This window comes from Pleuronectes platessa, chromosome 2 (genome assembly GCF_947347685.1).
Source record: "Pleuronectes platessa chromosome 2, fPlePla1.1, whole genome shotgun sequence".
Classification (NCBI taxonomy): Eukaryota; Metazoa; Chordata; class Actinopteri; order Pleuronectiformes; family Pleuronectidae; genus Pleuronectes; species Pleuronectes platessa.
The window spans coordinates 9,238,829-9,266,257 of record NC_070627.1 but is presented as its reverse complement, the minus strand read 5'-3'; the positions used below and the strand labels follow the sequence as shown (position 1 = coordinate 9,266,257).

At 43.9% G+C, this 27,429-nt stretch overlaps 1 protein-coding gene across 2 annotated transcripts; it reads left to right on the top strand.

Moving 5' to 3' along the window:
• The first annotated feature begins 9,653 nt into the window (after nucleotides 1-9,653).
• On the top strand, nucleotides 9,654-26,938 carry LOC128460557 (rho GTPase-activating protein 40). Of its 2 annotated transcripts, none has more exons than XM_053445806.1 (15): nucleotides 9,654-10,673; nucleotides 12,965-13,182; nucleotides 14,084-14,295; nucleotides 15,502-15,580; nucleotides 15,829-15,977; nucleotides 17,152-17,317; nucleotides 17,798-17,889; nucleotides 18,429-18,506; nucleotides 19,372-19,531; nucleotides 20,455-20,537; nucleotides 21,114-21,320; nucleotides 21,554-21,697; nucleotides 22,438-22,598; nucleotides 22,882-22,937; nucleotides 23,697-26,938. In XM_053445806.1, exons 1-15 carry the CDS (start codon nucleotides 10,525-10,527, stop codon nucleotides 23,801-23,803), a joined length of 2,061 nt encoding a protein of 686 aa, XP_053301781.1. In that variant the 5' UTR covers nucleotides 9,654-10,524; the 3' UTR covers nucleotides 23,804-26,938. The 2 variants fall into 2 exon arrangements, with proteins under 2 accessions (XP_053301781.1, XP_053301773.1); XM_053445798.1 differs by having other exon boundaries at nucleotides 22,435-22,598.
• The last annotated feature ends 491 nt before the right edge of the window (nucleotides 26,939-27,429 follow it).

Genomic DNA, 27,429 nt, shown 5'->3' with positions numbered 1-27,429 from the left:
GGAGTGAAGATACTGACGGTGGTGTTTCAGCCTAAAGCTTTGAAAACTCTGTTGAATCTGACGAACCGCTCAAATTTGGTCAACACAGATTTCCTCAGATATTCCTGCGAATCAGAGCAATAATTAAAGTGTGATTGCAGTTGAGTGTGTAAAATATGTTCATTTTATTGCAAATAGAGAAAATTTATATTTTTAAAAAGCATAAACATTTAATCTCTCAGTTATAAGTCAGGAGAAACCATTTTATTTCAGTTTGGTATATGGAAAACAATAACTTTTATTTATTTTGAACAGAAAATCTATGAAGAAACATTCCTATTAGTAAATTCAAAAAACAAGACAATATCATTTTCTGTTTCCACATCTAACAGCCCCTCTGCAGATGTCCATATAGAAAGCAAGTAGGGCTCTCTAGTGGTTAAATTGCGCTATTACAAATTAAGCAATATTTCAATTTAAAACAATCACACTGCTGGGTTCTTGAACACAGCCACAAATATTTATTTTCATAAATACGTGTTAGACCATGTCATCCTCTAACGTCACTGTTTGAATGTGATGAAAGAGTGTTTGGATTTACAAAGTGTTCACGTGTTGACACTTCTGTAGTGCACAGACTATGACACAAGAGGGCGCTGGTGGGATGTTACCTTCACACCTGAACAGCAGAGTGGCACTAATTCCCCCTCACACAGACTCTACCTGCCTCAGCAACAACACAGCAAGAGCAATCATAGGCTGCTGAGTGAGAGGAAGGTGACACTGCAGCACTGCATCACGCACACACACACACACACACACACATACACACACACACACACACACACACACACACACACGCTACTCCACCTGCTTCTTCATAAGGATTCAAAACAAAATTCAGAACAGATAAACATACTTTGACCTCAGCTTCTTATCACAAAACACAAATCAACTAGTAACTTTCTTCTCCCTCTTATTAGTATAATCACTATTTTCACTTGCACACGTAATTTAATTCCCTCGTCAAACGTCATCACAACTCGTGCTGCTGAGCTCACATCCAACCACTGATACTCTTGTTGCCCAGCTCCAATCAGGGTTAATCCCAAAGCAGGATATTGCTATGAATGAGGCAGATGTGGTTAAATATAGAAAGCTGTTTTAGCCCTGTATGAATAGTGTCCATTGTTTGAGAGTTTATGCGATCGGTCCACTCATGTTAAACCTCTTCTTCGTAAAAACCAACCGCAGAAACTCAATAGGAAAGTAAACGCTGCTCTCGGCCGTCACAAAATTCATCTTGATGTATTAAATGACATATGTGCATGTGAACATCTCAGTGACACAAGCCGGTACTGATGAATAGTATAAATCAACAATTTAGTTCTTATTATTTTAAAACAGTAGATTTTATAGTATTATGTTTCAGGCATGAGAAAAACGATTCAAGTTTGTTTTATATTTTGCTTTTCAAGAGTGAGGCAGAAATGTTCAAATCAAATGAAATCACATATTTATTTGTATAGTCCATATTCACAAATCACAATTAACCTAATAGGGCTTAACAATCTGTACAAGGTTCAAAAAGTGTGACAAAGCACATGAACCAAAACTAATTTTTTAACACTCACGAGAAAAGAATAATGGAGAGGTGAATCAATGATACGAATAGTTATTTAAAAAGACAATATCTGAAGGAGGAAAAGTTGAGAATAAAGTTAAAATACTAGTTTGTGAATAACATCAACATGTCGAGAAGGAAGTCTCTTCCTCTAGGTCATCAAATCCTGTTGGAAGACTGATCAAGGGCATTACCTTCGAGTGTTCTGTGAAACCAACACTATCCTTGCATGTGTCCATAACCAGCTATTTCAGTTTCACAAATGAGGCCACCTCTTCCAAACCCTGATACTGATGATCATTCTGTGTTTATGCGCTAAATTGGAGGATCTCCTTGCAACTAAAACCCTTTCTGAAGCAGAATTTCACCCATTCGTCTGTAAAAAGGTATTTTGTAAAGTGCTCTGATGTTGTAGTTTGATATATTCTAAAAAAGTTTAACGATCACTCCCATCATTTTGACTTATTTACCACCAGAAACATTCAAGTCAGTCAGAAAAGACACAATTTCCCTCTTGAAACTGACTTGTGTGAAGTATTCATGTGAGACAAGCACACCAAACCTTTCACCTTTCACTTGTGACTTCTCACGGAGTTCAGATTTCAGGTTGAGCTGCTCTGGATTCTCTGTGAGGGCCCTTCAGCAGGGGATGCAATCATCAGCAGGCATATTCTCCTTCTCCATGGAGCCGCAGGGCGGGAGAAGGCTGGGGGTGAAAAGGGGGGGGGGGGGGGGGGGCTAATGTCCAGGAGGCGTAGCCTGATGTGGGTCCCTGAGATAAAACAATGGCAGGAAGAGCGTGGGCTGTCTTACTTGTCCTCTGTGCTCTCTCTGTCCCTCTTTTTTTTTCTACCTCTTTCTGTCTTTCTGTGCGTCTCTCCCACACACACACATCCACACACACACACACACACACACACACACACACACACACACACACACACACACACAGTTTGAACTGAGAGGACAATGAAAACAAAAACAGGATGCCAGAGAGAAATTTATCTCACCGGGAGGAATGATCTCTCCACCTACGAGCTGCAACAAGACAGAACACAGGGGCGGAGAGACAGTTGAGTCAGGCTGGTTTACAGAGGGTCAGAAAGGCGATATCCACAAATAAATAACTCCTGCAGCATAACTATGTCTACAGTGAGGGTGATTTATTTTTCAGATGGATATGAGAGCTGTGAGAAGACATTGGTGAACAGGATAGGTGGATTATGGTTGTAATGGATACACATAGATCAAAGGTGCACATCATATTAACATAATGACTCAATTTCAATCAGTCATTTGAAGAAACGTTCAAAAGAACCATACAAAGCAGAATGTGAAAACCAAACAATTTCCTCCACACACATAAACTATAAACATAGTTTAAACTTTAGACCTGTTAGTGACACCAAAGTGAAAGTCAGGGAATCATTCAAATGGATATATCTATATATAGATATATAGATATATACATTATCCAGTGGGTGTTCAGATGATTTTAGTCTGGACTGAAGCAGCGGGCCTGGAGTCATGCTGCATGTTAGGCTAAAGAAATAAACAATACAGTGGACCTGTGGAAGCAGCAGAAAAAAACAGAAAACAACAGTCTCGTTACACTTTTTGAAATATTCAACCTTTTCCTCCAAATTCCTCTCATTCAAATAAATGGGGAAAGAGTTCAACTCTTCTAAAACCTTCAGCTCTTTGAAATGAATCGACTTCACTGAACTTTTGTCGCAGTTTTAAAATTTTTTCGTGAGGTTTGGTGATTTTATAATGAGTGTCAACATGACACTGTACATCTATCCATCCATCCATCCATCCATATGCTCATCACGTGCCGCTGTTGTTGTGGACCCCTGCGTGATGACGTCAGCCACAAGGTGAGAAGGGTAACGTGGAGGGAGCAGAGCAGCCTCCTCCTCCTCCTCCTCCTCCTCTTCTTCTTCTTCTTCTCTCCTGACACCTGTGTGCTGGTGTCATCCTTCCCACTGAGACTCGTCTCTGTTCTTCTTCTTCATGGAGAAACCAGCACTTCGCGCCCAGTCGGCGGCGTCGACGCTGTTTTCTCAGGTAAAAACAAACTTCTTTCTCCATCAGTCAGTTTAAACTGGTGAATTATTCCACCACGTGTTCTGTGCATTAGCAATACGTGCTAACATTAGCTATTTGTAAACTTTGTGTATTTACTCCAATCGAGGGGAAGCGTTTCTGGTTGCTATAGGGTGTCCCCGTCATGTTGCTATGGGCGTTTTGTTTTCCTTGCCGGTGTTCCAGTTTAAATGGTGATCAGGGCAACTGGTGATTCGTTTCCTTTATTCCCGATTTTGTCTGTCGGTCGCAGATTCGTCATTTTCACAAAGCGCTAGTGTGTGAAGTGCGGTGATACCCTGAAGGTCACAGGGAGTTGTGAAGAATATACACGCGTGGCCAGCTCCACGCAAAGTGCTTTCGTTTGATGCTGGTCATCATTACAATGCACACACACACACACACACACACACACACCAAACATGTGTCATATGAAAACATCCCTCACATCAATGAGGTGGAAGCTTGTGCTCTGTTTTTGTGAGTAAAGTTGGTAAAAGTGCTTTTTTTGGATGTGTTAAAGGTTCGGTGTGCAGGATTCAGTGACATCTAGTGGTGAAGTTGCATGTTGCAGCTAAATACCCCTCACTTCACCCTCCCCTTCAAATCATGATAAAGAACCGGAAGCCTGAAGTTGTCATAAAAACTTCTCTTCTGTCAGATGACTAAGTAAGTCGAATGAGTATTTAAATACCCTGTGCAAATATGACAACTCTGTTTCTCTCTGGTTGTGTATTACGTGTTCAAACGGATTGTGGTCGTGTTGCATAGTTTGCTGCTTGTGTCCCCATGCGAGGTGTTTACTTAACGATGATTCATCTCCAGCGGGTGACTCACAGGACAAGTCTCCTTATGATGATCCTTCTAATGCAAAGCATGGGTCAAAAATGATCCGTATTCATTTTACTCACTAAAACACAGAACAAGCTTCCATCTTGTTGTTGTGAGGGATGTTTTCCCGTGACATGTGTTTGGTGTGTGTGCATTGTATTGATCACCAGCATCAAACAACAACACCTTGTCTGGAGCTGCCCACGCGTGTGCATTCTTCATAACTCCCTGTGTCTCCTATGAACGATGACCTGTCAAGGTAAGGCAGGTAAATAAGGAAACTACACGCCACCATGTTTTACAACTATTATAATCCCCTAAGAGCGTGGCTAAAGGGTGAGCGCGTCCACGTTTAAGAGTCGTGGTGTGAAGTCGTTCTGGTCTTGTAATCCACTTTTGCTCCATATGGCAAAGGAAGAACAGGTATTCCAGCTTTCATTGCTTAAGCCCTGCACAGCTCAGCTAGCCAGCTGCTGCCACTTTACACAAGGACACATCGTTTGTTTCCGTTGACACAAACCGCAGCGTTCGGCCACGACGAAGGGAGGAGATGCACACAACCAAGCCGATTAACAAATGATTACATGTGGATGCACAAGAGAGAAAGGATATGGGTGCAAGTTTGCATGGTGCAGAAACACAAACCAAATGCCAGCCAAAACCAGACAGGTGCCCCGGCAAGGAGATGGACGTTATATGATATATGTAAATGGTAAATGGTTTTGTATTTGTATAGCGCTTTTCTAGTCTTGATGATCACTCAAAGTGCTTTACAGTACAGGTTTACATTCACCCATTCACACACACATTCTTACAGTGCATCTATTCGCAGCACTTTGTTATTCTATTGGGGCCATTCAGGGCTCAGCATCTTGCCCAGGGACACTTCGGCATGCAGATGGGTCAGACTGGGGATCGAACTGAAGACCTTCAGTTTGGAGGAGGACCACCACTCTACCTCCTCAGCCAAAGCCACCCCTGGGTTATATCTTTGATCTAATGAAATTAGATCAAATATACAATTACAATTTCAATAGGGCCTCCCACCGATTTCGGTGCTCTTGCCCTAATAAATGAACTGAAGTCAAAGTGGAACCATGATCTCCTTGTTACTGATGCAGCTGCTGCCAGGAGCGTCTGTGAGAACAGATTGAACAGAGAACACAGAACAGAGAGAATTTGGTCAGTGGAAGAAATATGGAAGTGAGTTGAATTTCCTCTTATGGAGAGAAGTGGTTACAGATCACGCTTTAGTGATTTAAAGATCAAGTCAAACGTGGAAGCTCCTCTGTGGAGCTCATGCAAACCACCTGACCTATTTCCAGCGTTTCATTCTCCAAGGGTTATAAAATGATGAGGTACTCATCATTTCCAGTAAGATTGCAGGTGTGCAGCTAAACTGCGTGACACTGATGTACAGTATGGCTTCAGGGTGATCGAGACAGAGCCAGGAATCCAAAGTCACGTGTCATAATTTATGAGCGAGTATGATCATAGGTGGTATTTATCTTCCTAAACTCACCAGGCCTGTTTAGCTTTTACTTCAACAATAGTGTCTTTAAGAAATGATAACACGTCCGTGCGTATGTGGCGGCTGACAGTCGGTGTTGCTGTTGTTTGCTGAGCAGTGAACAGTTAAATGAGAACAGCTAAAAGAACGATTTATATTATATATTACGCATGCATGACTCATTTACTGCAGATTTGCACCTACAACTGTGTGTTCACTGGATTGTGTGCAACAGTGGTGTGGTCGTTTCCTCAAATTAATATTAGCATTTGATGGCATCACACGTTCAGCTCATTTGTGGTTTTGTGTTTGTGCACCAGTGGATATGCACACTGTGTTGGCATGTGGTTTTTTAACTGACCCTGTGTGGTTGTTGGTATGAGTGATGTGTCGTCATGGGTCTGTCACCATGTGCTGGCAACCATCTGGATGTGTGGATGAGTCTCAGCAGGGGCCCCATTTTGTGTCAGTTCAAATATAATGAAATGTGTCATTGTGGTTTTCGTCAATATATCACTCCACTCTTCTCGTCCCCTCCCTCCCTCCTCCCCTGCCACACCTGCCACTGTCATTATTTGTCCTCTTTTCTTGTTCCATGTTTTTCTTTCCTCTCCTGTGCTCTTCTCTCCCATCCTCATATTTCTCTCTGCCCTGGCTCCGTACCCTGGTTGCCAAGAAGTGGATGAGCGGGGCAATAGGCTGCGCTGTCTGTCACATGACATCTGTGGGGTCACACGGAGACGGGCCATCAGGTTTTCTACGATTTGCCCCCTGGCACGTATGTGAGCCAAGGAGGAATGTCAGTGAAGGAGAGAAAGGGCACGACTTGCCAAGAACAACAGAGGTGAGTCAGGGGAAAGAAGAGAGGCATTTCAAACAGCTAAAGGAAGGATGGGGCATTAAATGTTTTGGTTTCCTGCAGGAGACAAGAGCAGAGTATGACTTCAGGTCACAGGGCTGGAGTTAAGGTGGTTTTACTGGATTTAGTGAGGAGGGAAATCAAAATAAGTTGATTTCTCAGAGGATAACTCATGGATCTTGATAGAACAAAATTGAAAAGTGCATTGTCTCATACTTTTACATTCCACTTTATAGTCTGTATACACATAGACTTACTTTCTGTATTTCCCCAAACTGAGATTGGCTCCTTTAGGTCTTGTTTGTCCTTTAATATCGTGCCATAAGTGATGAGTATATAACTGGACTTTATTTTTTCTAGCGATTTACATTACAGCCACATTCACCCATTCACATAGCGCTACTATATGCTTCACTTTTTTTGTTCACATACCATTCACACACCACAAGCACAGCCGTCAGGGCAATTTGGGGTTCAGTGTCTTGCTCAAGGACACATGGGGAGAGAGGGATTGAAAAACTTATAGTTGACAAGCCGATCTTGAGCCGCAGCCGCCCAAAATAAGTCAAAGCAGCTGGCCGCACTCACCCACGACCCTGTAGTATTGAGTTTTTGTCGACTTAAACACACCTACTTCAGGAATTCATTTTGGATTATAAATCTGCACTACGGCTCTATGGGAGGACTAAACCTCGGGCTAATCGCACAAGCAGAGACACTTTCATTAAAACTGTGTGTTTCATCTGTGGGCAGTGTGCAAGTGAACCAAAGTTTCTCAATGTCGTTGGGTTTTAAAAGGTTTTTCCTGTGAACAAGGTCTAAAATCTCATGTTATCAGATCTACACCACAGAGGACCTCACATCCTGTGTGCCCCTGGAAACACTTTAGGAATATTGATTGATTGATATTCAATCCCGATAGTTAACAACATATTGTACCATGGCCCCAGCTACTGGTGAAAGCCATAGGAATTAAAGAACGGGGGTTAAGATAAAAATCAGTCTGACAGTTTCTTGTGCTTGGCTTTAAGCAAACCAGTTTATAAATGGGTGAACATGATGCCACCAGTGCAAAGGATGTTTTCCATATTTCTTTGTCCCTGTGGTGGAAATGAGTGTAACATTATCCAAACACTGAGTCAAGCCGCTCAGCCAGCCGGGCCCTCAGTCAGGCCTGCAGCTGTCCTCGTGCATTCAGCTCCCAGCTGCAGACCTCCTTTCCTGCCCCAGGATGCGATGGAGTGACGTCCCCCTCCCGCCGACGCACTGAGATTGTCCTTGTCCTAAATGTGTTTGTGCACTGAAGAGGTTACAGGGAAATACAGCTTGCCAGGGGCAGGCAGCTGCTGTTTCCTACGGCTCGCGGCGGCTTGGGGGAAAACCGCAGGATGCCGTGGGGGAGAAGCGGCTCGGCGGCGGCGGCGCTGCTGCTGCTGTCGGGCAGAGCCATCGGGCGCACCAAGGCCAGGTAGGATCAGGCCTTTGCTGCTGATATGGACTCAGGAGCATGAGGCCCATGTATGGATTAGGCTAAAACTATTAGACTAAACTGGGTTTAGGTGCTGGGAAGGATTATTAAACACTGTTTGTCTATGATTCCTAGTAGGACTGATGTCTTTAGTAGTTGGAGGAACTATTTTAGGGAGCAATTGTTGAATTTCCTTTATATTCCTGTTTTGCCGTGTGGTGCATCTGTCTTTTTTGAGACCACTTCTTTTGTCATTCCCTGTATTTAGGATTTCCAGACTGCAGGTCTTAATACGCTCTGTATCAGATCTTGAGTAGAAACACTTTAACAAGGCTGTATTTGTTGCATTCTCTGTGAGCTAAGAGGCTTGCAGTGGAATTCAGCCACGAGGATTAAACACTGTGTTGCTTTTAACACAAGCCGCTTTTTCAAGTGGATTACTGTATTCCTTGACCCACGTTGTTGTGGCCGGGGTTACGTTAAATTATTTCCCACCATGCTCAAGAGAACAGTTTGATATTTTTGTCCATTCTCCTCTCACAGGGGACGTTTTCCTGTTGATTCTCAGTGTTAATGGAAAGTCCATTCAAAAAGAAACAATGCATAGCACCATGACATTTGACTAATCCTTGTTTTTTTTATTGTGCATGGCATGGTTTCAGGGTTTTATTAGCAGGTTTAAAAATAATCACAATTCAGATTTTCTTCCTGGTCCTTGAGCCAAAACAAGGAAACCTTCATATCAAAGTTTCTGTGAGTTTTTAAAAGCACAAAGTACTTTTTTAAGTTGCGATTTCAGTAATATGAGTTTAGCTCAAGAGGTTGGAAACTCTGTGTATAATCTGATAGAAAGCAGAGTCGTATGACAGAGGTAACTATGTTCCTAAGCTGCACGGCAGGTTTAAGATACATTTTCCTTGAAATGCATTCCTAAAATAGTTCTCTGAACCTTTAAGTAAACAAATAACAGTAAAGTTTAGTTGATGTACAAAATAACGTGTGCATCAGGAGACAGTTTAGAAAAAGAAAAACATGTGTGTTTAAGTAGAAAGTCATTTTTCCTCCAAACGCCTGGAATGTGTTTCTTGCTTTTCTCCTCGCCTCACGTTGATGCTTCTGGTCCTGGCTGTTTACAATCCTCAGCTGATGTCATGAGGAAGTCCAGAGAAAATTCAAAAGAGACGAGGAGCCAGTGATCGACAAGGGGCCTTGATGGGGGAGTGGGGGTGGGGGGTGGGGGTCACAGCGATGCTCATAAGCTATGTCGACAGACCTGTTACACTTCACAAACTTTCACTCACTCACACTCTCTCCTTCAGTCTCATGCACCGGTATCAGTTACCTGATGTCTGTGCACAGCAACTGTTTAGTCACGCTCAATTTGAACCAAGAAGTTGATTATGAGTTTAGGAATTGTGCAATAGGTAGCCGGCATCTGCATATAAGGCGTGATATGCTTCAGCAGGCCGCATCATCAGCTGTCATGCCACAAGTATGTGATAGTTGATATGAAGTAAACCTGTTGCAATGTGAGCTTGGCTGCATGGTTTGAATCCGAAGCGGGAGAAAATCCTCCTCCTGTTTGATCTGTTTGATCTGCTTGATTAAGTTACTCCTGGACCACAGAGTAGATTACGTGTCTCATCTCTTCAACAAAGAATCCTTGATTAATTAGCGCAGGTAGAGAAGCTTTGAGTTGGTCAGTGAAGTGACAGATGTACCCGTGAGTGGACATAGAAGCGAGTCAGCTCTGAGGCCGGAGGCTTCATCGTCCGTTAGTCTCGAACCACTTTGGAAGAAGGAATGTCTCTGTGTCAGTGTTTTTAAGTGTAAAGATAATAGATTCCTGTTTGAACTAGAGAGGAAGTTGTCGGCCATTAGGCGTGCAGGGCGTGTCACCACAGAGGAACGAGGGAGGGGACAGGTGTGAATTATGTGTTGATGCTCAGGGAGACGTCACTCCCTCCTGCATTCCAGCTCCAGCTCAGAAACACAGCACTCAGCCCTGAGCCCCAGCAGACTCAACATCCCTCCCTGCCACCGCACACAGAGACTGGAGCCGGGGACACATTTTTGCATCACACTCACTTGGTGTCGAGAAAAGACTGGATGAAGCTCTAGGTTCGCCGGACCGTAATTTCTGGATTTCCTTTAGCACGGTGGATATGGGAGGCAGAGAGGAGGTAGTGGTGACCAGACTCAGGTCCAGCATGCCGTTTCCACACACCAGGCTCAGCCGTTTCAGGCTTCGTCCTGCCCAGAGCCCGCTGGGGAGCAAGCGCGTGAAGCCGTCGTCCTCCAAGAAAAAAGCCAGGTATGTGTGATGGAACAGGAGCGTTTGAGTCGGAGCGGCAGGAACCAATCGATGAAGGTTTTGGTGAAAGATTGACAGTGTCGCTTGGAGTGAAGGGTTTAACAGTAAAGATAAAAGCTCTGACTGGGAACTGCAACCTCCTGACATGTCACTGAAGACTGGGTCTTTATGGTTTGTGGAGTTTATGCCTCAGAGTCTGTGTTATGACTTTTTGAAGATGGTGACATTTATAAATATCTGGTTATTGCGGCTGTCTGCAGACCTCTGATCTTCTCAGGCTTAAAGTGTATTTATGCATATGTTGTGCAGATTGTGGGCACGTGTTGTGGCTCTGGACAGCTGTGTGTGACGGATACAGCAGCGAGCCCCATGATGCATGAACATAACACTTCTGGAATGCTTCAGTCGCACAGTATCTATCCCAACACGGAAACTCAGATCATCTGCTGATTTGATGCTATAGATTAAAATTCAAATCTGCTCATCACTCTTCTCTCAGCAAGTTTTGATCCCACATAACTTCAGATCACTAGATTATCATATAATAGCCATTTTTAGGTTCGTGCAGATTTTCCTTAGCAAACAAACATGTCCCATTTGCTTCTTTCAGCTTCTCTTTCAATTATTTGCAGATTTTCTCTGATTTAGATAAGTCATAGTAAATATAATATCTTTAGGGATGTTATCTGCTGGTTGCACTTAGCTCGTCAGATGGGAAGAGCTCACATTTCACTCTGGAGTGTTTCTCTGTCAATTTATTGACTAAATACTCGCTCAGAAAGGATAATGGATCGGTCCGTCTCGTCTGGCTGACATCTGACCCCCTCACTTTCTTCACTATCACTGCTGATTCCGGACTAATACACAGAATCTGTGCATATCTCCTCCTCTTCCTCACGGTTGCGACATGTAGCGGGGTGAACGCCTCTTTGGGGGGAAAGTCATCTGCTGAAATGTTTGAGATTTTTTCCAGTGAAATATATGATTGGTTTGAATGGCGCTCACATTACATTCTATACGTGCTGTATGTCAGAATGTAACCACACTGGTTCTGAGAACAGTTAAAAACATAGCCTGACCCATTTCTCTCAATTACATTTGAAAGGCATCAGTGCAGTAAAGAAGTCCATGAATCATATTTTATGTGACAGGGGCCTTTTGCTTTAGTGCACTGTGTTTGGAGGAATATCACATTCAATGAGACATGAGTATAGTCACCAAACTGGTATATTGTATTTTCTCTGAATTAAACAACAGCTATTGAAACTCTCACATCAAAGCCCCCACCCCAACGTGAGACGCCTTGAAACTGGCTTAACACACCACAGCACTGACCTGGGTTCAGCCGCCCGGCAGTAGCTGATGCGAGGATCATCTTTGATAACATTGCTTCAACGCCGAAAGCACGATCACTATTTTTAGCTGTGATACATAAGGCAACAATTGCAATCATTGTCTCTGTTCCAATCTGTGCCTTCACTCGGGCATTCCTCAGATACACACCAGTGAGATGTGCTGACTGCAGGAATGTGACTGAACCACACGCCGACCCAGTGAGTCAGCTGACCACTTCCTGTGTCTGAGAGCAGCGGGTCACATTTTTAGTGCTAATGCTGTGTGTGTGTGTGTGTGTGTGTGTGTGTGTGTGTGTGTGTGTGTGTGTGTGTGTGTGTGTGTGTGTGTGTGTGTGTGTGTGTGTGTGTGTGTGTGTGTGTGTGTGTGTGTGTGTGTGTGTGTGTGTGTGTGTGTGTGTGTGTGTGTGTGTGTGTGTGTGGTCCATTGTTGTCAGAGAACAGCATCCTCTGCTGTTGAGTGAGTGCAGGAAAAGCAGAGTGTGTTTTCCCTGCTTGTTTTCAGAAAGGGAACACAGCAGATGAAGATGAATCGTGTTTTTTATATTTATTTGAATTTTTTCACTAGATGTTTTGTCTGCTATTGTCAGTGGGTGGAGCCCATGTGTGTGTTTCCGCTGAAAGAGGGGTGTGACCACAGATTTCACAACACTACACTGACATCTAGTGGATGTACAGGGAACCTTTTCTCCCGGCCACATTTCCCAAGAACAATAGAGACCCCCCTCTGCCTCTCGCCATCTCTCTCTCCTCACGGCGGCCCTTCCTCCATCCCTCTCCTTTTGTCTCTCCATCCCTCTGGGCTCTCCCCCCCCCCCACCCCCGGCCGACACACCCTCTCCACCGCTCCTCCTGTGTTTGTATGTGTCTTTGTGTCTCTGCTCGTTCCGTTTGCATGCATGCGTGCGATTTCTTTACGTGTGTGTCTGTCTGCACCAGAGACCCCAGCCCCACCGAGATGAGTGTGGAGCCCTGGGCCAGCCCGCAGGACCAGGCAGCCGCTGAGCACCCACACAGCACGCTACCCGCCCAGGACCAGGAGCAGCACCCCGACAAACTCTGCCTGGACTCCTTCTGGAGCGAGGTGGAGACCATCCGACAGGGGAGTGGCTACACGGACCTGGACTGCAGCAGGAGAGACTCCCGACAGTCAGAAGGTAAATACGGCGCTGAGCACAAACTGATGGATGCAGATTACATACAAGCCGTCCTCGTGGGTGTATGCAGGAGAATTACACGCCTTTAATTTAACACAGCTGCTCCCGACATCCTCCGTGAGGCGATGCATTTGCCATGGCAACATATCGGGTTTCTCTCATGCAGCAAAGAAGCCCTCATCACCATGACAACGCTATCAAGCACTCATGGGCAGGGATGTTTTGTTCCCACAAACCAAACAGCCACTCACGTGTGCCGACCTGAAGGGAACACCATTTGATTGTGTCCATTGAAGCTATCTGATTGTGTTGATTCCACCTCTGATGGGTGCGTTTGATTTTTATGTTAAACAAAGGTGCTTTGTTTTTTTTGTGTTTTTTTTTCACTAATGAGTAAAAGCTTTGAAGTCCGGATTCTACTGTGTTGGTCTGTTGTGCCTGGTTTCTTATTTTAAGCGGGTAAACATATTGGTTTTGCTCCTCTTTAAATTTGAACCCTGTGCTAAATGTTGTATTTAGTCTCCAAGAGCCAGGTGCACCAGCTCTTCATAACTCAGCCTTTTTTTAATGATCCTGGATCAGCCCCTGATATACCAAAATGTAATGTGGGTTCTTAACTTTGGTCAGACCCCACCCCTCCACAAGTAGTTTTCACTTACCCGAACGACTGACCGACCAACTGACTTACCACCATGCGGAGGTACATTTTCTGACATAATAAGGAAGATGTATATGAGATATGGTTGGGGCATCTGATTCTGACAAACTAAAGGAATTGCTGTGGCAACACGATCTAGACAGCTAGTCAGAGTTTACACAAACTGAAAAGTACTTCCAGTGTGTATTCATGTGTGTCCTGTGTGTATCTCATTTGTGTTGCCTGTGTGTGTGTGTGTCTCAGAAGGTGAGCAGGAGGAGCAGTGGTTGGCTGACGCTGGTTTGTCCGACCTCATCGGCGAGGACAGCGGAGATGTGGACAATGTGATGTTGCTGTCCACTCTGACCCGCACGCAGGCCGAGGCCGTCCAGCGCCGACTGGACTCCTACACGCTCTCCCTCCGCAAGAGGAACAAATCAACGCCCCGCGACGTTCGCGACATCTTCAACTCTCAGGTCAGGACTGTGAGATACTTAATGCTTTACTGAATCTCTGAGTCTCGGCCTGTGTAAGGAAGGCTGACCTTTAACCGACCTCTGAGGTTCTGGTGGAGGAAAAAGAATGGACCACTAGTTTTCAAATGATCTACAAATAGATTAAAAATTATAAGGAAATGATTGAGTAATTGAATTGTATAATATATATGTTGTTCATAATGCTGGGTAACATCCGTACATACAGTTCACGTATCACAACTTTACTGTGACATATACATTTAATGTGGCGACTCCGGCGAGTTAGTTCTGGCTGGCAACTCGAGCTGCGCCGAGCCAATCATGTGACATACATCATGTGACATACCTCACTCTCCACAACCATCTATAATACACACCCACCTCATCAGGTGGTCTATTTAACCAGAGAGACATTTCCCATCAACCCCTCTTGCTCGCACTGCTGCTACAGTATTGCCACCAGTTGCTTCAGCCCCTCCAGCACCCCAGCATCCACCTGTAGGCTCCAACGGGGGGGTTACAAGTATTTGCTCATCACTCCCATCATTCCTGTGTTTTCTAATGGGGGGGTGATTAAGTTGGAGCCTAGACGGCAGACACTAAACTTGTTGTAATGCTGCAATAAATGTTCAAACGTGAGTTGTTTGACTGAGCTATTACTGTTGCTTTGAAACACAGAGCCTGTCTGGCCTGAAGCACTAGAGGGATGCTATGTAAGTGCATACCTCCTCCAAGGCTAACACCCTATCTCGTCACTTAAAGAAAGTGAAACATTAATCCTGGATCTCCCTGTTTATCCGGATCTGGGTTCTTCCCTGGGTCATGCTCCACCCCTCCATAAAATAAATGCAGAAAAATGTAAAGCACCCGTTTCCCATGTGACAGTCAGGACCCAGTGCGAGATGTCGTATCGTTCCGGTGCATTGTGCGTGTCTGGCTGTGTGCAGAGGGGCTGCCCTGTGACAACACAGTCAGATCATATGTAAAGGCCAAGCTTTGTCCTCCCTGTCTGTCTGAGACGTCCTGAGAGACGGTGTTCTCCTGATCGCTATCAACCTTACGTCAAAAGAAACCGTCTTTATGTCCGTGTTCCTCCGCTCAGAGGACAGAGTCAAACACCGCTCCTGCTCCAAGGGACGGAGGAAATGTAATTCACTCAGTTTGTTGTGTTTGTGTTTGTGACGTGTCGATGTTCTATCTCTCCAGACTCTTCTGCCTGACTCTCAGCACGGTGAAGACCCGGCCCAGGACAGCATGGCTTCTGTTGCCAAGACACCACTTTCAGGTGAGAGCTACACAATGTGATGAGAGTAACTCAGAAATCAAACTAGACAGTGATTGGGGGAATAACAAGAAAGATTCTATCGCTAATCAAGAATATTAAAGAAGTGAAGTTACACAAAATCAGATTTATGTTATATGTCACGTGCCTTCAAATTTTCTGTTACACCTCAGCAGTGGACTTGCCAAAATAAGAATAACTAATTAATTGTCGTGTGTGTGTGTGTGTGTGTGTGTTTGTTTTCTGCTCAGCTCTGACACCAGAGCACCGGCGAGGTGTCCCTAAAGAGGAGTTCTTCATCACCGACGTGGCTTACTGCGAACAGGCCGTCATCTTCCTCAAACAGGCCAAACTGCCGCACAACAACAGCCAACGCAGGAGGGAGGACGGGACCCTGCCTGTAAGAGCCCAAACACTGAACCTTCTCCTACTCATGGTCCCGAGTGACTGTCATTTTAAAATGTGGGCATAAAAGGGAAACTGAAGCCGGATTGAAAGTTTATAGAAAAGAGGTTCTGATAAGAATGACATAATTTGTGGAAAGGCAGAGGACACACATGATGAACAGCAAAACCTACTCACAGTTTGGTTTGTGCATCAGGGTGGAATTTGATCTTTAGTCATTTCCTTTTCAGCCAGTGTCAGTACAAGTCATAACAAAGTTTACAAGGTTAGAACTGAGTTATAAAACCTTTGAAATGCAAAACTAAAACCAGTTCAGTGGTCACTACTGTTGTACACACTGTGACCAAAGCTTCTTTCTTTTTGTTTTAAGTTATTAGTCTCAACTCAAGTGTCATCCAATCTCTTTTTAATTCTCTTAACCTTTTTTAACCCGGTCAAAAATCATTTAAAACGGTTTTCTACGTTCTTGTATTGTTTTGCTCAAAGTATTTAATACAAATGCAGGAAACAAACTTTGAATCCACTCCAAAGTCATATTTGAAGCATTGATTTAATTTTTGCTTAATTTGTGGTTATGATTTGGTTGTTTTAAGTGACAAATGAACATAATTGCAACTCCAAAAATCAATCTTAGTAGTTCAACATTTTTACTTAATATTTCACAGAAGTTATTTAACATTTCAGTCTATTTTGTATATTTGGGTCAGTCTGAGTTAGAATTTTTGTGTTAGCCTGAAAATGATAATAATAATATTAGAAATACACACTCACACATGTGAACGTTACTGCTACTCAGCTCTACTGTGGGTTACATAACAGGATTATTTGGAATAAAGGAATTAGCTCATAACAAAAGCAGAGTTGTTGTATCCAGTAGATTTATTTTGCAGTGTTTTTTTAAATGAGGTTAATTGTAAGTGGATTTATCCAGTTGCTGCATTTACAGGAACAATTGAAAAACATAAACTTGCTGTTTGCCCATGATTTATAAAAGTCTCCATTTTCTTATTTTTGTTCCTCCCCTGATCACCTCTGCTCTGGATTTACTCTCCTCTGCTTTAAACATTGGTTTAACATTTCTTCATGTTTTTATCTCCTCTTTCCACCCCCCCAACTCCAATACCCCTCTCCTCCCTTCTCTCCTCCCCTCCTCACTGTTACCTCCTCAGCGGGTGATCTGCCCCAAGTGCCGCCTCGGAGTGACTCGGATCCAGGATCTCTCCCACACCGACATGAAGAAGGTGCGTCAGCTGGCGCTCATCGACATGACGGCGCTGTGCGACCTCCTGGAGCTCGAGGTCAAAAGGCACAAGTCGGGCAAGAGGAAAATCCCAGGTACGGTGGCTCTCGGGGGCCATGCACACACAAGGGAGGAAAACACACACTGAAATAGTCCTGTAGATTACATCTGTTTGGGATGTGCAGTGTTTTTTTATGTTTGAGCCAAAGAAAAACAATAATATAAACTGACATTTAAAAGTTGTTCTACCTAAACTGTTTCTGTGCAGTTTGTCATTTCAGCATGTTTAAAATCTGAATATGTTTTAGTCTCTTAATATTTTTACAGAGCACTCGAACACAAATTTAAAAAAAAATACTATGCCTATATATTTTTTATTAAAACATGAATGATTCATAAGTAATCCGTGCAGTTTTTAGTTAGCAGCCACATTTTGACACACTGCAGTAAGTGCATGTAGGTGCACTGACCCACACACAATAACAGCAGTGATTGCTCTGCAGTATGGATGTAGGCACACATGCACAACGCTGTACAAGGACTGAGCGGCTGAAGGACACTTTAATGTTTTACAGAGAGCTCTCTCTTCGGGGTGCAGTTGGCCACGCTGCTGGACAGCGATCAGAGAGTGAAGCCCAACACCTCGACGCCTCTCTTCCTGCAGGCGGTGAGAACCCAAATTGCCATGTTGTGTTACACGACCTCCACAAACCTCTCTGGAGCCAGCGGTCACGTCGTTGTGATGAAATTACATGATGCAGCTTGTGATTTTAATATTATTATTAATATGTGTTGATACTCAATGTCAAAGTGTAGAACGAGCTGTCTGGTCATGTAGACGATGCTGTGCTCAAGATAAGATGCATAACACTGATAAGGTCAAGGGTTTATAATTTGGTATTTGAGGGCAAAATTATGACATCGGCTTTTCACCCCTGATGAGGCGCACGATAAAGTTTAGTTCATAAACCACATCTTAAGAAGGAGCAGAAAATATGATCTGTGTCCTCTAAATGTGCAATGCTTCGACCACACCCTGTATGTAGCAGCAGTTACAGAGAATGACCAGCAGAGGTGAGCAAGAGATTCTTATCTGCCAACGCCTGCTCTCCACTAATGTCTCTTTCCCTCTCTCTTTCCCTCTTTCCCTCTCTCTCTCTCTGTCTCTCTCTCTCTCTCTCTCTCTCTCTCTCTCTCTCTCTGCAGATGTTGTCGTTTCTAGAGAAGAAAGGAGTCGACTCGGAGGGGATCCTGCGGGTTCCAGGGTCTCAGTCCAGAATCAAGGTACAAAATCTGGATCCACAGTGATTCCTGTCCCACAACATCCAACACTGTAGCAGATTGACTCTTCAAGTCCCCCCTTTATTTCTGTGTTATGTTTAAAGCAAAGAAAATTAATTAATGTTCCCTGACCTAAAGATCAGATCAAATATCGATACTGTAAAATGTCAGAAGGGCTAAAATAGAGAAAAATTAACACACTGAGTTTAACTACCTTTGGCATTTAGAAGAAAACAAGGTCCAATGAAACCAAAATCAATATGTTTAAAGTTGCAGCCAGGATGCCCTTCATGATTCTGTGTTTAATTCACCGCATGCACTGATTGTGTAGACATGAAATCTATCTGCCAGTAGAGGGCATCAACGTGCACTGAAAACAGAAGTATAGATCATGGAAGTGACTGCTATGAGAAATGTTTTGCCAAAATTTTGTGCAGACAAAAATATTCATATTACTGGATATAGATAATTAAAATTAATAAATGTCACATAATTTTTTCGTTGACATTCAAAAAGTGATTGTTGCTCCCGAGTGAAGGTTTTAAAATCTTCTTTATGATCAGAATATGACAAACAGTTGATAAACAGCAAAACATTTTACAAATCTGAGGTTCATCAGTTATGTGTGATTGCTCCTTACTGTGCTTACACAATGTTTATTAATTGATGAACTTTTAAGGTTTCATGTCATTTAGATTTATTCAACATTATTTTAATATAAAATCAAGTTTTTAAATAGCTTCTCCAGAAAAATAACTTGATAAGATGTATCTAAAATCGAATAACTTAGAGGCAGAAGTTTACACGTACAGTTTATTTGCCGTCGCTCTGCTCTGATGCAAACGTCTGGTTGTTGTTCTCTCTGCAGCTGCTGCAGCAGAACTTGGAGGCCAACTTCTACTCGGGTCAGGTGAGCTGGGACGAGGTGAGTCCGAACGACGCCGCCGCGCTCCTGAAGAAGTTCATCCGGGAGCTGCCGGCCCCTCTGCTCACCGCCGAGTACCTCAACACCTTCAGCGGCGTCAGAGGTCAGAGGACCACACCTTTTTAGATTCATACTGTGCAAACACTGAACAATATGCTTCAGCAGTGTTACAACACAATTATACACACGTTATATTAATTTCACATTGTTGTCCACAGAGACGGGACAAATGTCTGTTCAGATTAGATTCCAGTTTCCGGACAGTGTTAAATCACACTTACAAAACGTCCTGCTCTCAGATAGTTACATAATTCTCTGTGATAAATCATGCCGCGTGTCAGTATGCAGATGGGTGTGTTGCTGAAGTGACTGACTTTGTGATTTATGTGTTTGCATATCTGGCAAGTTGCATATTTACTGTATGATGCAGGCATTCACAGAATTCCTCTTCACTTCTGCTTTAAAACTATGTGCTGCCCTGTTCTCCAGACAGCTCCATAGAGGTGGCATGATAATTACCTGAGTGTGTTTACACGATGAAAACTTTGTGTGACGCTTCATCTGACAAATCAACCTCAGGATGAACAAGTTTCGGAGCCTTTGAAGAAGCATCACACACACACAGAGGAGAGTGAGGGATCTCATCTTCGTTTCACCTTAATGAAACAATGGGTTGATATTAATATAAACTGATTGATGACTCACTGATGTGCGGTTTGTGAGGAGACTCATGATATATGACATGAAACCACAGAGACGTAAACTAACAGATGTAATGACCAGCTGTCACGAAGCCATTCATCTTCAGACATCCCATTATTCTCAGTCAAACACAGAGGAAATGAAGAGTGTGTGTGTGTGTGTGTGTGTGTGTGTGTGTGTGTGTGTGTGTGTGTGTGTGTGTGTGTGTGTGTGTGTGTGTGTGTGTGTGTGTGTGTGTGTGTGTGTGTGTGTGTGTGTGTGTGTGTGTGTGTGTGTGTGTGTGTTCAACTTGTCTTACCTTTGCTCCTCCTCCTCCTTCTTTAGACATCACAGAGCTGAAGCAGAAACTCCACATGTTGAACTTGCTCATCCTGCTGCTGCCTGAGCCCAACAGGAACACACTGAAGGTACACACACACACACATACACACACACACACAAAAGAGTGACAAATTTAATCTTGACTCGTGAAAACATGACAAGAATCTTACAGAATTTATAAATGATCCTAAAAATTGTTAAATTTGATAACCACATTTTTTAGATTCACCAAAGTCGACAAGCTCTTAAAGTTCATAAAATATGCCTGACACTGTTTCACGATGTCACATTAAGCTGCTTCTAATGCACACTTTAAACACTCTGCTGCGTTATATAATGACTTACATTAAGCACGATGACTCACTGACACAAGAGTGCAGTCAGCTCCACTTATAGCATCCAGAGGCATGACACCCACCTGATGTAATTACTCTGACTCCAGTGGAGGCAGCTGAAACCTTCTGTGCATCCACACACTTCTCAGCCGAGGTGTTTCGGTCATCCTGACTGCTCACTGTACTCCAGTTAGAGCTTCAGTTTCTCTTTTCAAAGACATTTACACATTCAGCTGACTCTTTAAAGTCTGTACAGGTGGCGCTGGATCAAAACTCTTCTCAGTCTCCAGCTTTATGTATCTGTGTCTCTGTTAATGTCTCCTCCAGGCTCTCCTTGAGTTCCTCAGTAAGGTGGTTTCCAGGGAGAAGAGGAACAGGATGAACCTTTGGGCCGTGGCGACCATCATGGCTCCCAACCTCTTCCTCCATAAGGCCCTCCCCAGCCGACTGACGGAGGGGGCAGAGAAGGGACATGCGGAGAAAGCAGCTGATGTCATGAGGCTGCTCATCCGCTACCAGGACCTGCTCTGGACGGTGGGTGATAGAAAGCAGACATGTGCCTTTCATCATGTGCTTTGACATTTCATACTCCAAGTCGAGAATGAAATAGCAGCTGAAGCTTAAATATAACTGGAAGGTTCATTCTAGTTCAAGTAAATGGACCTCATGAAAAGTTACAAGAGTTTTTGGCTGTGCTCAGATTCTATAGATTTGTCTTGCCAAGAAAATATAAGCATAACTAAAACGCTGCTCCATGTTTCCCTCAGATCCCCAACTTCCTCATGAGCCAGGTGCGTAAGGTGAACGAGAACAGTAACCGGCGTTACCAGTTCTACGACCGTCGCATCAAGAACCTGCTGAGGAAGATCCACACAGACAGCCGGGAGAAACCGGACAAAAACACCTCAGAGGTGAGCTGGTTCAACAACACTGCTCCTGCTAGTACTCTCATCTTACTGCACTGAATCCTCTCCTTCTATCTTGGACCCTTTGGACTTTTATAACATATCACCCGAACCTCTCTGGTGCGATGGCTGAAACTGCCTGTCTTTGGTGAGGCATCTGCTGTCAGATGGTAGTGATGATGCTGCTGCCATATCAGTTAACGGCAAGTAAGCAGCAATGAGGCTCCCTCACAAATTCTCTTACTGAACGAGGCTCCAGCTTCTACGCCACTTGCTCACCCACCACAAACATCCTGTTCAAAATCCTCTCTGCAGCTTTATCCAAGAGTATTTGTGCATCCATTACATCCTGTTTAGCTGCTCGTGCATTACTGATGATTGAGATTGAACTTTTTCATCAAAGTGAGCACGTCCGAGCAAACTCTGCACACTGAATTATCTCTTCTCTTAGAAATTGTGACATTTCTCATCTACTCCTCTTGACAGTCGCCATATAGATTATTTGCAATCACATGTTGATCTGTGAAAAGCAGATGCTGGGCTGTGATATTCTCACACGAGTGTTTAAAACTTGCCAAATGCTTGAGAACCCACAGATGATTCAAATCTGTTAAACCAGTATCTTCTGCTGAAGGTGCCACAGTTTAAGCAGAACTCTTTGTGTGTACGTCAAAGTTTTACTGCTGTTCCTTCATATGTGTATTATGGTGCTGAATGTTCTCTTCCTCTCTTTCTTTCTGAAGCAGAGCCGTACGGTGAAGATCCAGGTCGGGGATCTGGTGAGCGGCACCATGGAGTTTCAGCTCAACATCAACTCACGCACCTCCGACCTGCTCGCCCAGTTTCAGCGCCAGTTTCACCGTCAGTTCGTCCGCAGCCCCGAAAATGGAAAAGGCAAAATGCGAAGGTACAATACTAAGCAGTGTTTAAAGATGCTGACCTCAGCTTTCTATTCATTTCAATGCTGTGTGCACTATTTGCATTTATTCAGGAATTGAATTCATTGCATTATGCTTCTACAAGTTTTCATGTACAAAGTAAAGGAAGCAGAATGTGGCTACCCAAGCTTTCACCATACATGCATCTGTTTGAACTCTCCAGCAGAAGTCAGATGTCATCTAGAAACTTCAATGAACAGTTTTGTCACCTGATGACAGATCCTGATCCGTGTGTGTTATGTCTCTCAACAGAAACGGCTCGGTGGCGTATCCGGACTGCGCCGTGTACGAAGTGGGCGGGAACATCGGTGAGTGAATGTGGCTGCGCCGGTTTTTCCGTGATCAGAGCAGCGCTGACATTTACGTGTCTTTCTGCTCATTGAGCTGACGGGAGCTGCGAGGTCTTATGTAATGAACTGTGCAATCGGCAAAGAGACGTGAGCAGAGTGCATGTGCAGTTATCGGAGCAGACGAAAGCTTATTACACATGTCTGTGCTCTCACAGGAGAGATGACACAGTAACACACGTTCAGTCAGCTCCACTTTGTGATGGAAATATTTTAAACCTGGACCTTGATCACTGACTTATGCAAATTATATTGATGTAAACACAAGTTTTGAAATTTATACTACAGCCGAAACTTTAATTCAAAATTGAATTCAATTGTATTTGTATTGCACCTAATCACAACAAAAAAAAGGTTAAATAATTTAGTTGTGCATTGGTAAATCATTTAATTCATTTTCTGAGCAAATATGTCAAAACAAATTCCAGTGAAAGCATCTCAATTATGAAAATTTACAGCTTTTTGAGCAGTTTTATGTCATTTTAAACTTGAATACTTGTGTTTTGGACTGTTTGTCTAAAACCACACAGCAGAAGACAAAAATTCCTACATTTTAACATGTAACAGCACAGTTACATTTTTTTTAAAGAAACAGAAAACCCATAACAGTTTGTTGCAGCTCTAACTGAAAAAAACTAAAACGTTTTATCCAGCTCAGCAGTGAACGATTCCGATAACTCGAGCTTCAAGTTAAGCCTTTTTCCCGGTGTGTCTCTGCAGGTGAGCACTGTCTGGACACCGACACACACCTTCAGGATCTGTACAACCATAACCCAGGAGGGGAGTGGGTCATCAAGCTGAGACCCAGCGCCGGCCGAGGGCTGTGACACAGAGGCCGTGGACAGACTGAAGGATTCTGGGAACAGGTCTCTGAAGATGACAATAGCAAAGCGTGAGAAAAGATCAACTCCACGCCGCCTCCTGTTCAACCTCTGAGCAACACAGCAGAGAGAGAGAGACAGACAGATTGAGGGAGAGAAAACTGAAAAAGGGAGACTCTGCCGGGAGCAGAGCCTAAAAGCAGTCTATGATCAGATGGACACACACACACTCTGCGCACTATCTTCCCCTCCATCTTCCTCTGCCTCCTCTCCATCATTTCTCTCCGGGGCCGCGGTGCCGAGAGGGAAAGAGCTGCTGACGTGACTCATTACTTCCGACAGAGAACCTGCTGCACAGAAAAGCGAGGGGAGAGCGGCCGGGCAGTTTGGTTCACCATCTTTCCTCCCGAACCATCGTGTTCAACCATTAGAGAGCAGATGGGGCTGCAGAGCACCTCTGGCTACGGGGAGCCGAGTCCCTCCCCTTCTCTCAGGCCAGTCACACTGCATGGTTTTCATTCGGGAGCCTTTAAACAAAAAAGGAAACATGTTTCCTTTGTTTTCTGTCCATTTTCTACGATAAATCCAATTGCTGCACTTTTTGTTGTTTTATAGGAGAGAAAACCACATTATTTAAAGTGTGACGTCTGTGTTGATTTTAAAGCAGAGGCTGACAACACAAGATCAGAACACACACCCAGAGAGAGAGAGAGAGAGAGAGAGCTGAGATCTTTATTCAGACGTCTAGAGAAAAGGCCTTTGTGTCATTTTCACTTTAGATATACGACAACACACAAGTCTTTAATGGTATCAGCTGTTATCTAAGCATTTCCCCCCCACACATGTTCTTATTATACAGAGTTGATTAGAAACTCGCTCACACAAACACATGACGTTCTCTAAAATCCACCAAACCAGGCCCCTCCATTCAGAAGCCACAAACGTTGAAACCCCGGACCAAACTATTTTTTAGAGTCCATCATTAACAATTATAGAGGATGCAAATACTAAAAGAGCTGTAGTGAGGTAAAGGTCAAAAAGAAATCATCCTCACACTTTATTCCCCTTAATTATGGACAAAAATCATATTAATGCATTTTGGTGTAACGTTATTATTTCCCCCTGGCCATCCACACCCCCTCAGTTTGAGAACCACTGCCCTGTGTTGATTACAAAAATCAGTTGACCTGTTTATATGTGACAGAAATCAGCCTAACTGACTGAAAACACACTGCCGATGAACAGATGCTCATTTAGCTCAGAATATGGACAGAAAACCCTTTTTTTTTTCTATTTAAGAGACATTAAAAGTAATAATAAAATGGCCACCGGAGAAGATTCATTGGAAAGCTCGAGGAACAGAAGCCAAACTGGAAATGATGCTGGGACGTCAGGTCTTTGTAAACACACAGTTACAGGCTGATCAGTCGACTAACATACCGCTTGATCTGTATTACTCTCTCTCTCTCTCTCTCTCCCTCCATTCAAAGCGGGAGCGATTCAGACCCCGGTGAACTGACCCCCCCCCCCCCCCCCCCCTTTATCTGTGAAACCCCTGAAATCTCCTGGGCCTTATAAAAATCCACGGACTTCCAAGGACCCTTGACCTGCACAGATCTGAGCTCAAAGAGACAATCTTTCTTTTATCCCTCTTTTGATACCAGGGGGATGTGGTGTCACAACCTCAAGGACAGCGATTGCACGTCTTTAAAAAAAAAAAAGAAAAAGAAAAGGGAGTTGTTAAGGACTCGCCGTGAAGCTGGTCTTCAGTTAAACTCATGAACGGAGCCCAAAGTGCTGAAGTGACTCCTGGGGGGGACTGGGATTGTTGTTATTGTTATTTATATGAATGTAAAACCGTTGTTGCTTCCGTATCTGATGAGTATTCTGTAGACTAGACCGATGTTAGGATTAACGCTGCACTCAGTGTTGTGTTAAGTCGCCCATACCCAGTGTGGGAATTTGCAGTGTTGTTGTACATATTTTTTTTTACGGACCTCTTTATATCTGTTTCTCCTGAACAGACCAGGGAGATGAATTTCTTTGTGTAAATATTTCTCGGTCCTGCTGGAATCTGTGCAACCGGACAGTTTGATGTGATCGCGTAGCTTCCTGAAGCCATTAAGTTATTCCACATACACACACAGACACACAAAGCAGCAAATGAATGTGTTTAACATTTTGTACCCGACGTCACACGCCAATCGTTCGCTCCCCGCAAACCGGAGCCATGTTGTCGCCGCGCGGCCATTTTGTGGAAGCGTCTCGCACACTGCACTCGATAGACAGAGTAATGACAGCCGGCCCCGGCACCGACATCCATCAACACCCCTCCGCTCCATCTCTGTCACCGCCCTAATAATGGACCATAATGGCAGCACAGCGCCTGCATCGGAAAGACGGCAGAGGAATCACATTTCTCTGAGAAAGGAGGAGGTTAATAAATGGCTGTTATAAATTCTGATGGCCTGGGCTCGGCGACAGCAGCAGGAGCGTGTGCGTATGTGTTGTGTGTGTGTGTGTGTGTTTATGTGCATACATGTGTGTGTGTGACGAGCTTCATTACACAAGTCCAATTGGCCCATCCCAGGGTCCCGGGCACAGTTCAGTGCCTCGGCACAAAGCGAGCTGATGAAACTGCCTTCTGCTGACAATCAGGAGAACTAGGTCACCTCTGAAGCAGCTTCCCAGAGGGCGAGCGGAGTGTGAGGCCACACACCCCCGAGCAGCGCAGCACATGGACGCATGTTGTCCAAACACACATGACACACACACGTACACACCAAAATAAGGGGGGCAAAAGTTCACACACACAACACCGGTTTCCTGTTGACTCTGTCTGTGTTTGTAAATATGTGAGTGTTTGTGTTTGTGTGAGAGAGAAGGAGAAGTTTTGCTGTAGATCTCTGGAACTGTTAAAGATCACTCAACACTAAACGATGGACAGTGCTGTGGACACTAATCATCAAAATGTGTCTGTGCTTTTACTGTGGTCGAAGATTTTAGTCTTCAGACATCAGAATGTATATTTATGCCCTTTACACCTGTCATTGTTTTTTAATATGTGAAAACACTTTGCTGTAGCAAGAAAAACAACTTTTGAAAAACGTTCCTTTTCTATGTGAATAAATGTGAATCTAATATTGTGCTGAATATGATTTATTTTCTCAATATGGGGGATTATAATGGGTGTGGTGGGGAGATGGTATCTGCACGAGCATCATTCATCAAAACTGCAGATGCATCAGATCCTGCTGCCACATCCCTGCATCCAAAGAGAGAAGCAAACACACACACGCTCAGAGGAAACTGGAGAAAACTCTGAAGTGAAGTATTGGTTCATTCCTGCAGAATTGATCAATAAAGAGATTAACCTTGTAATGTGTGTGGGTGGAGAGGCCACTGCTGCTCAGTTCCCTGATTGATCATCAGCGTCGCTCCTCCAAAAAAACCATTCGCAACTAACCGCCTCATCAGCTCTGATTATTCAAGGTTTCACTGGTTCCACACGGGCGCTCGGAGACAAAGGGAGGAAAACTCATGCATCACATTTCACTCACGGCCTTTTTGTTTCACTAAGTGAGAGTTTGGAGAAATGTATTTTGAATTTGTGGGCGTGCACCAGGAGGGGA

Excerpts from the sequence above, each read along its gene's own strand:
- LOC128460557 (XM_053445798.1), top strand. The coding sequence starts at position 10,525 with ATGGGAGGCAGAGAGGAGGTAGTGGTGACCAGACTCAGGTCCAGCATG. Across the intron at positions 18,507-19,371 it reads GGTCTCAGTCCAGAATCAAG|CTGCTGCAGCAGAACTTGGA; the intron begins GTACAAAATCTG and ends TTCTCTCTGCAG. Across the intron at positions 21,698-22,434 it reads CGGACAAAAACACCTCAGAG|CAGAGCCGTACGGTGAAGAT; the intron begins GTGAGCTGGTTC and ends TTCTTTCTGAAG.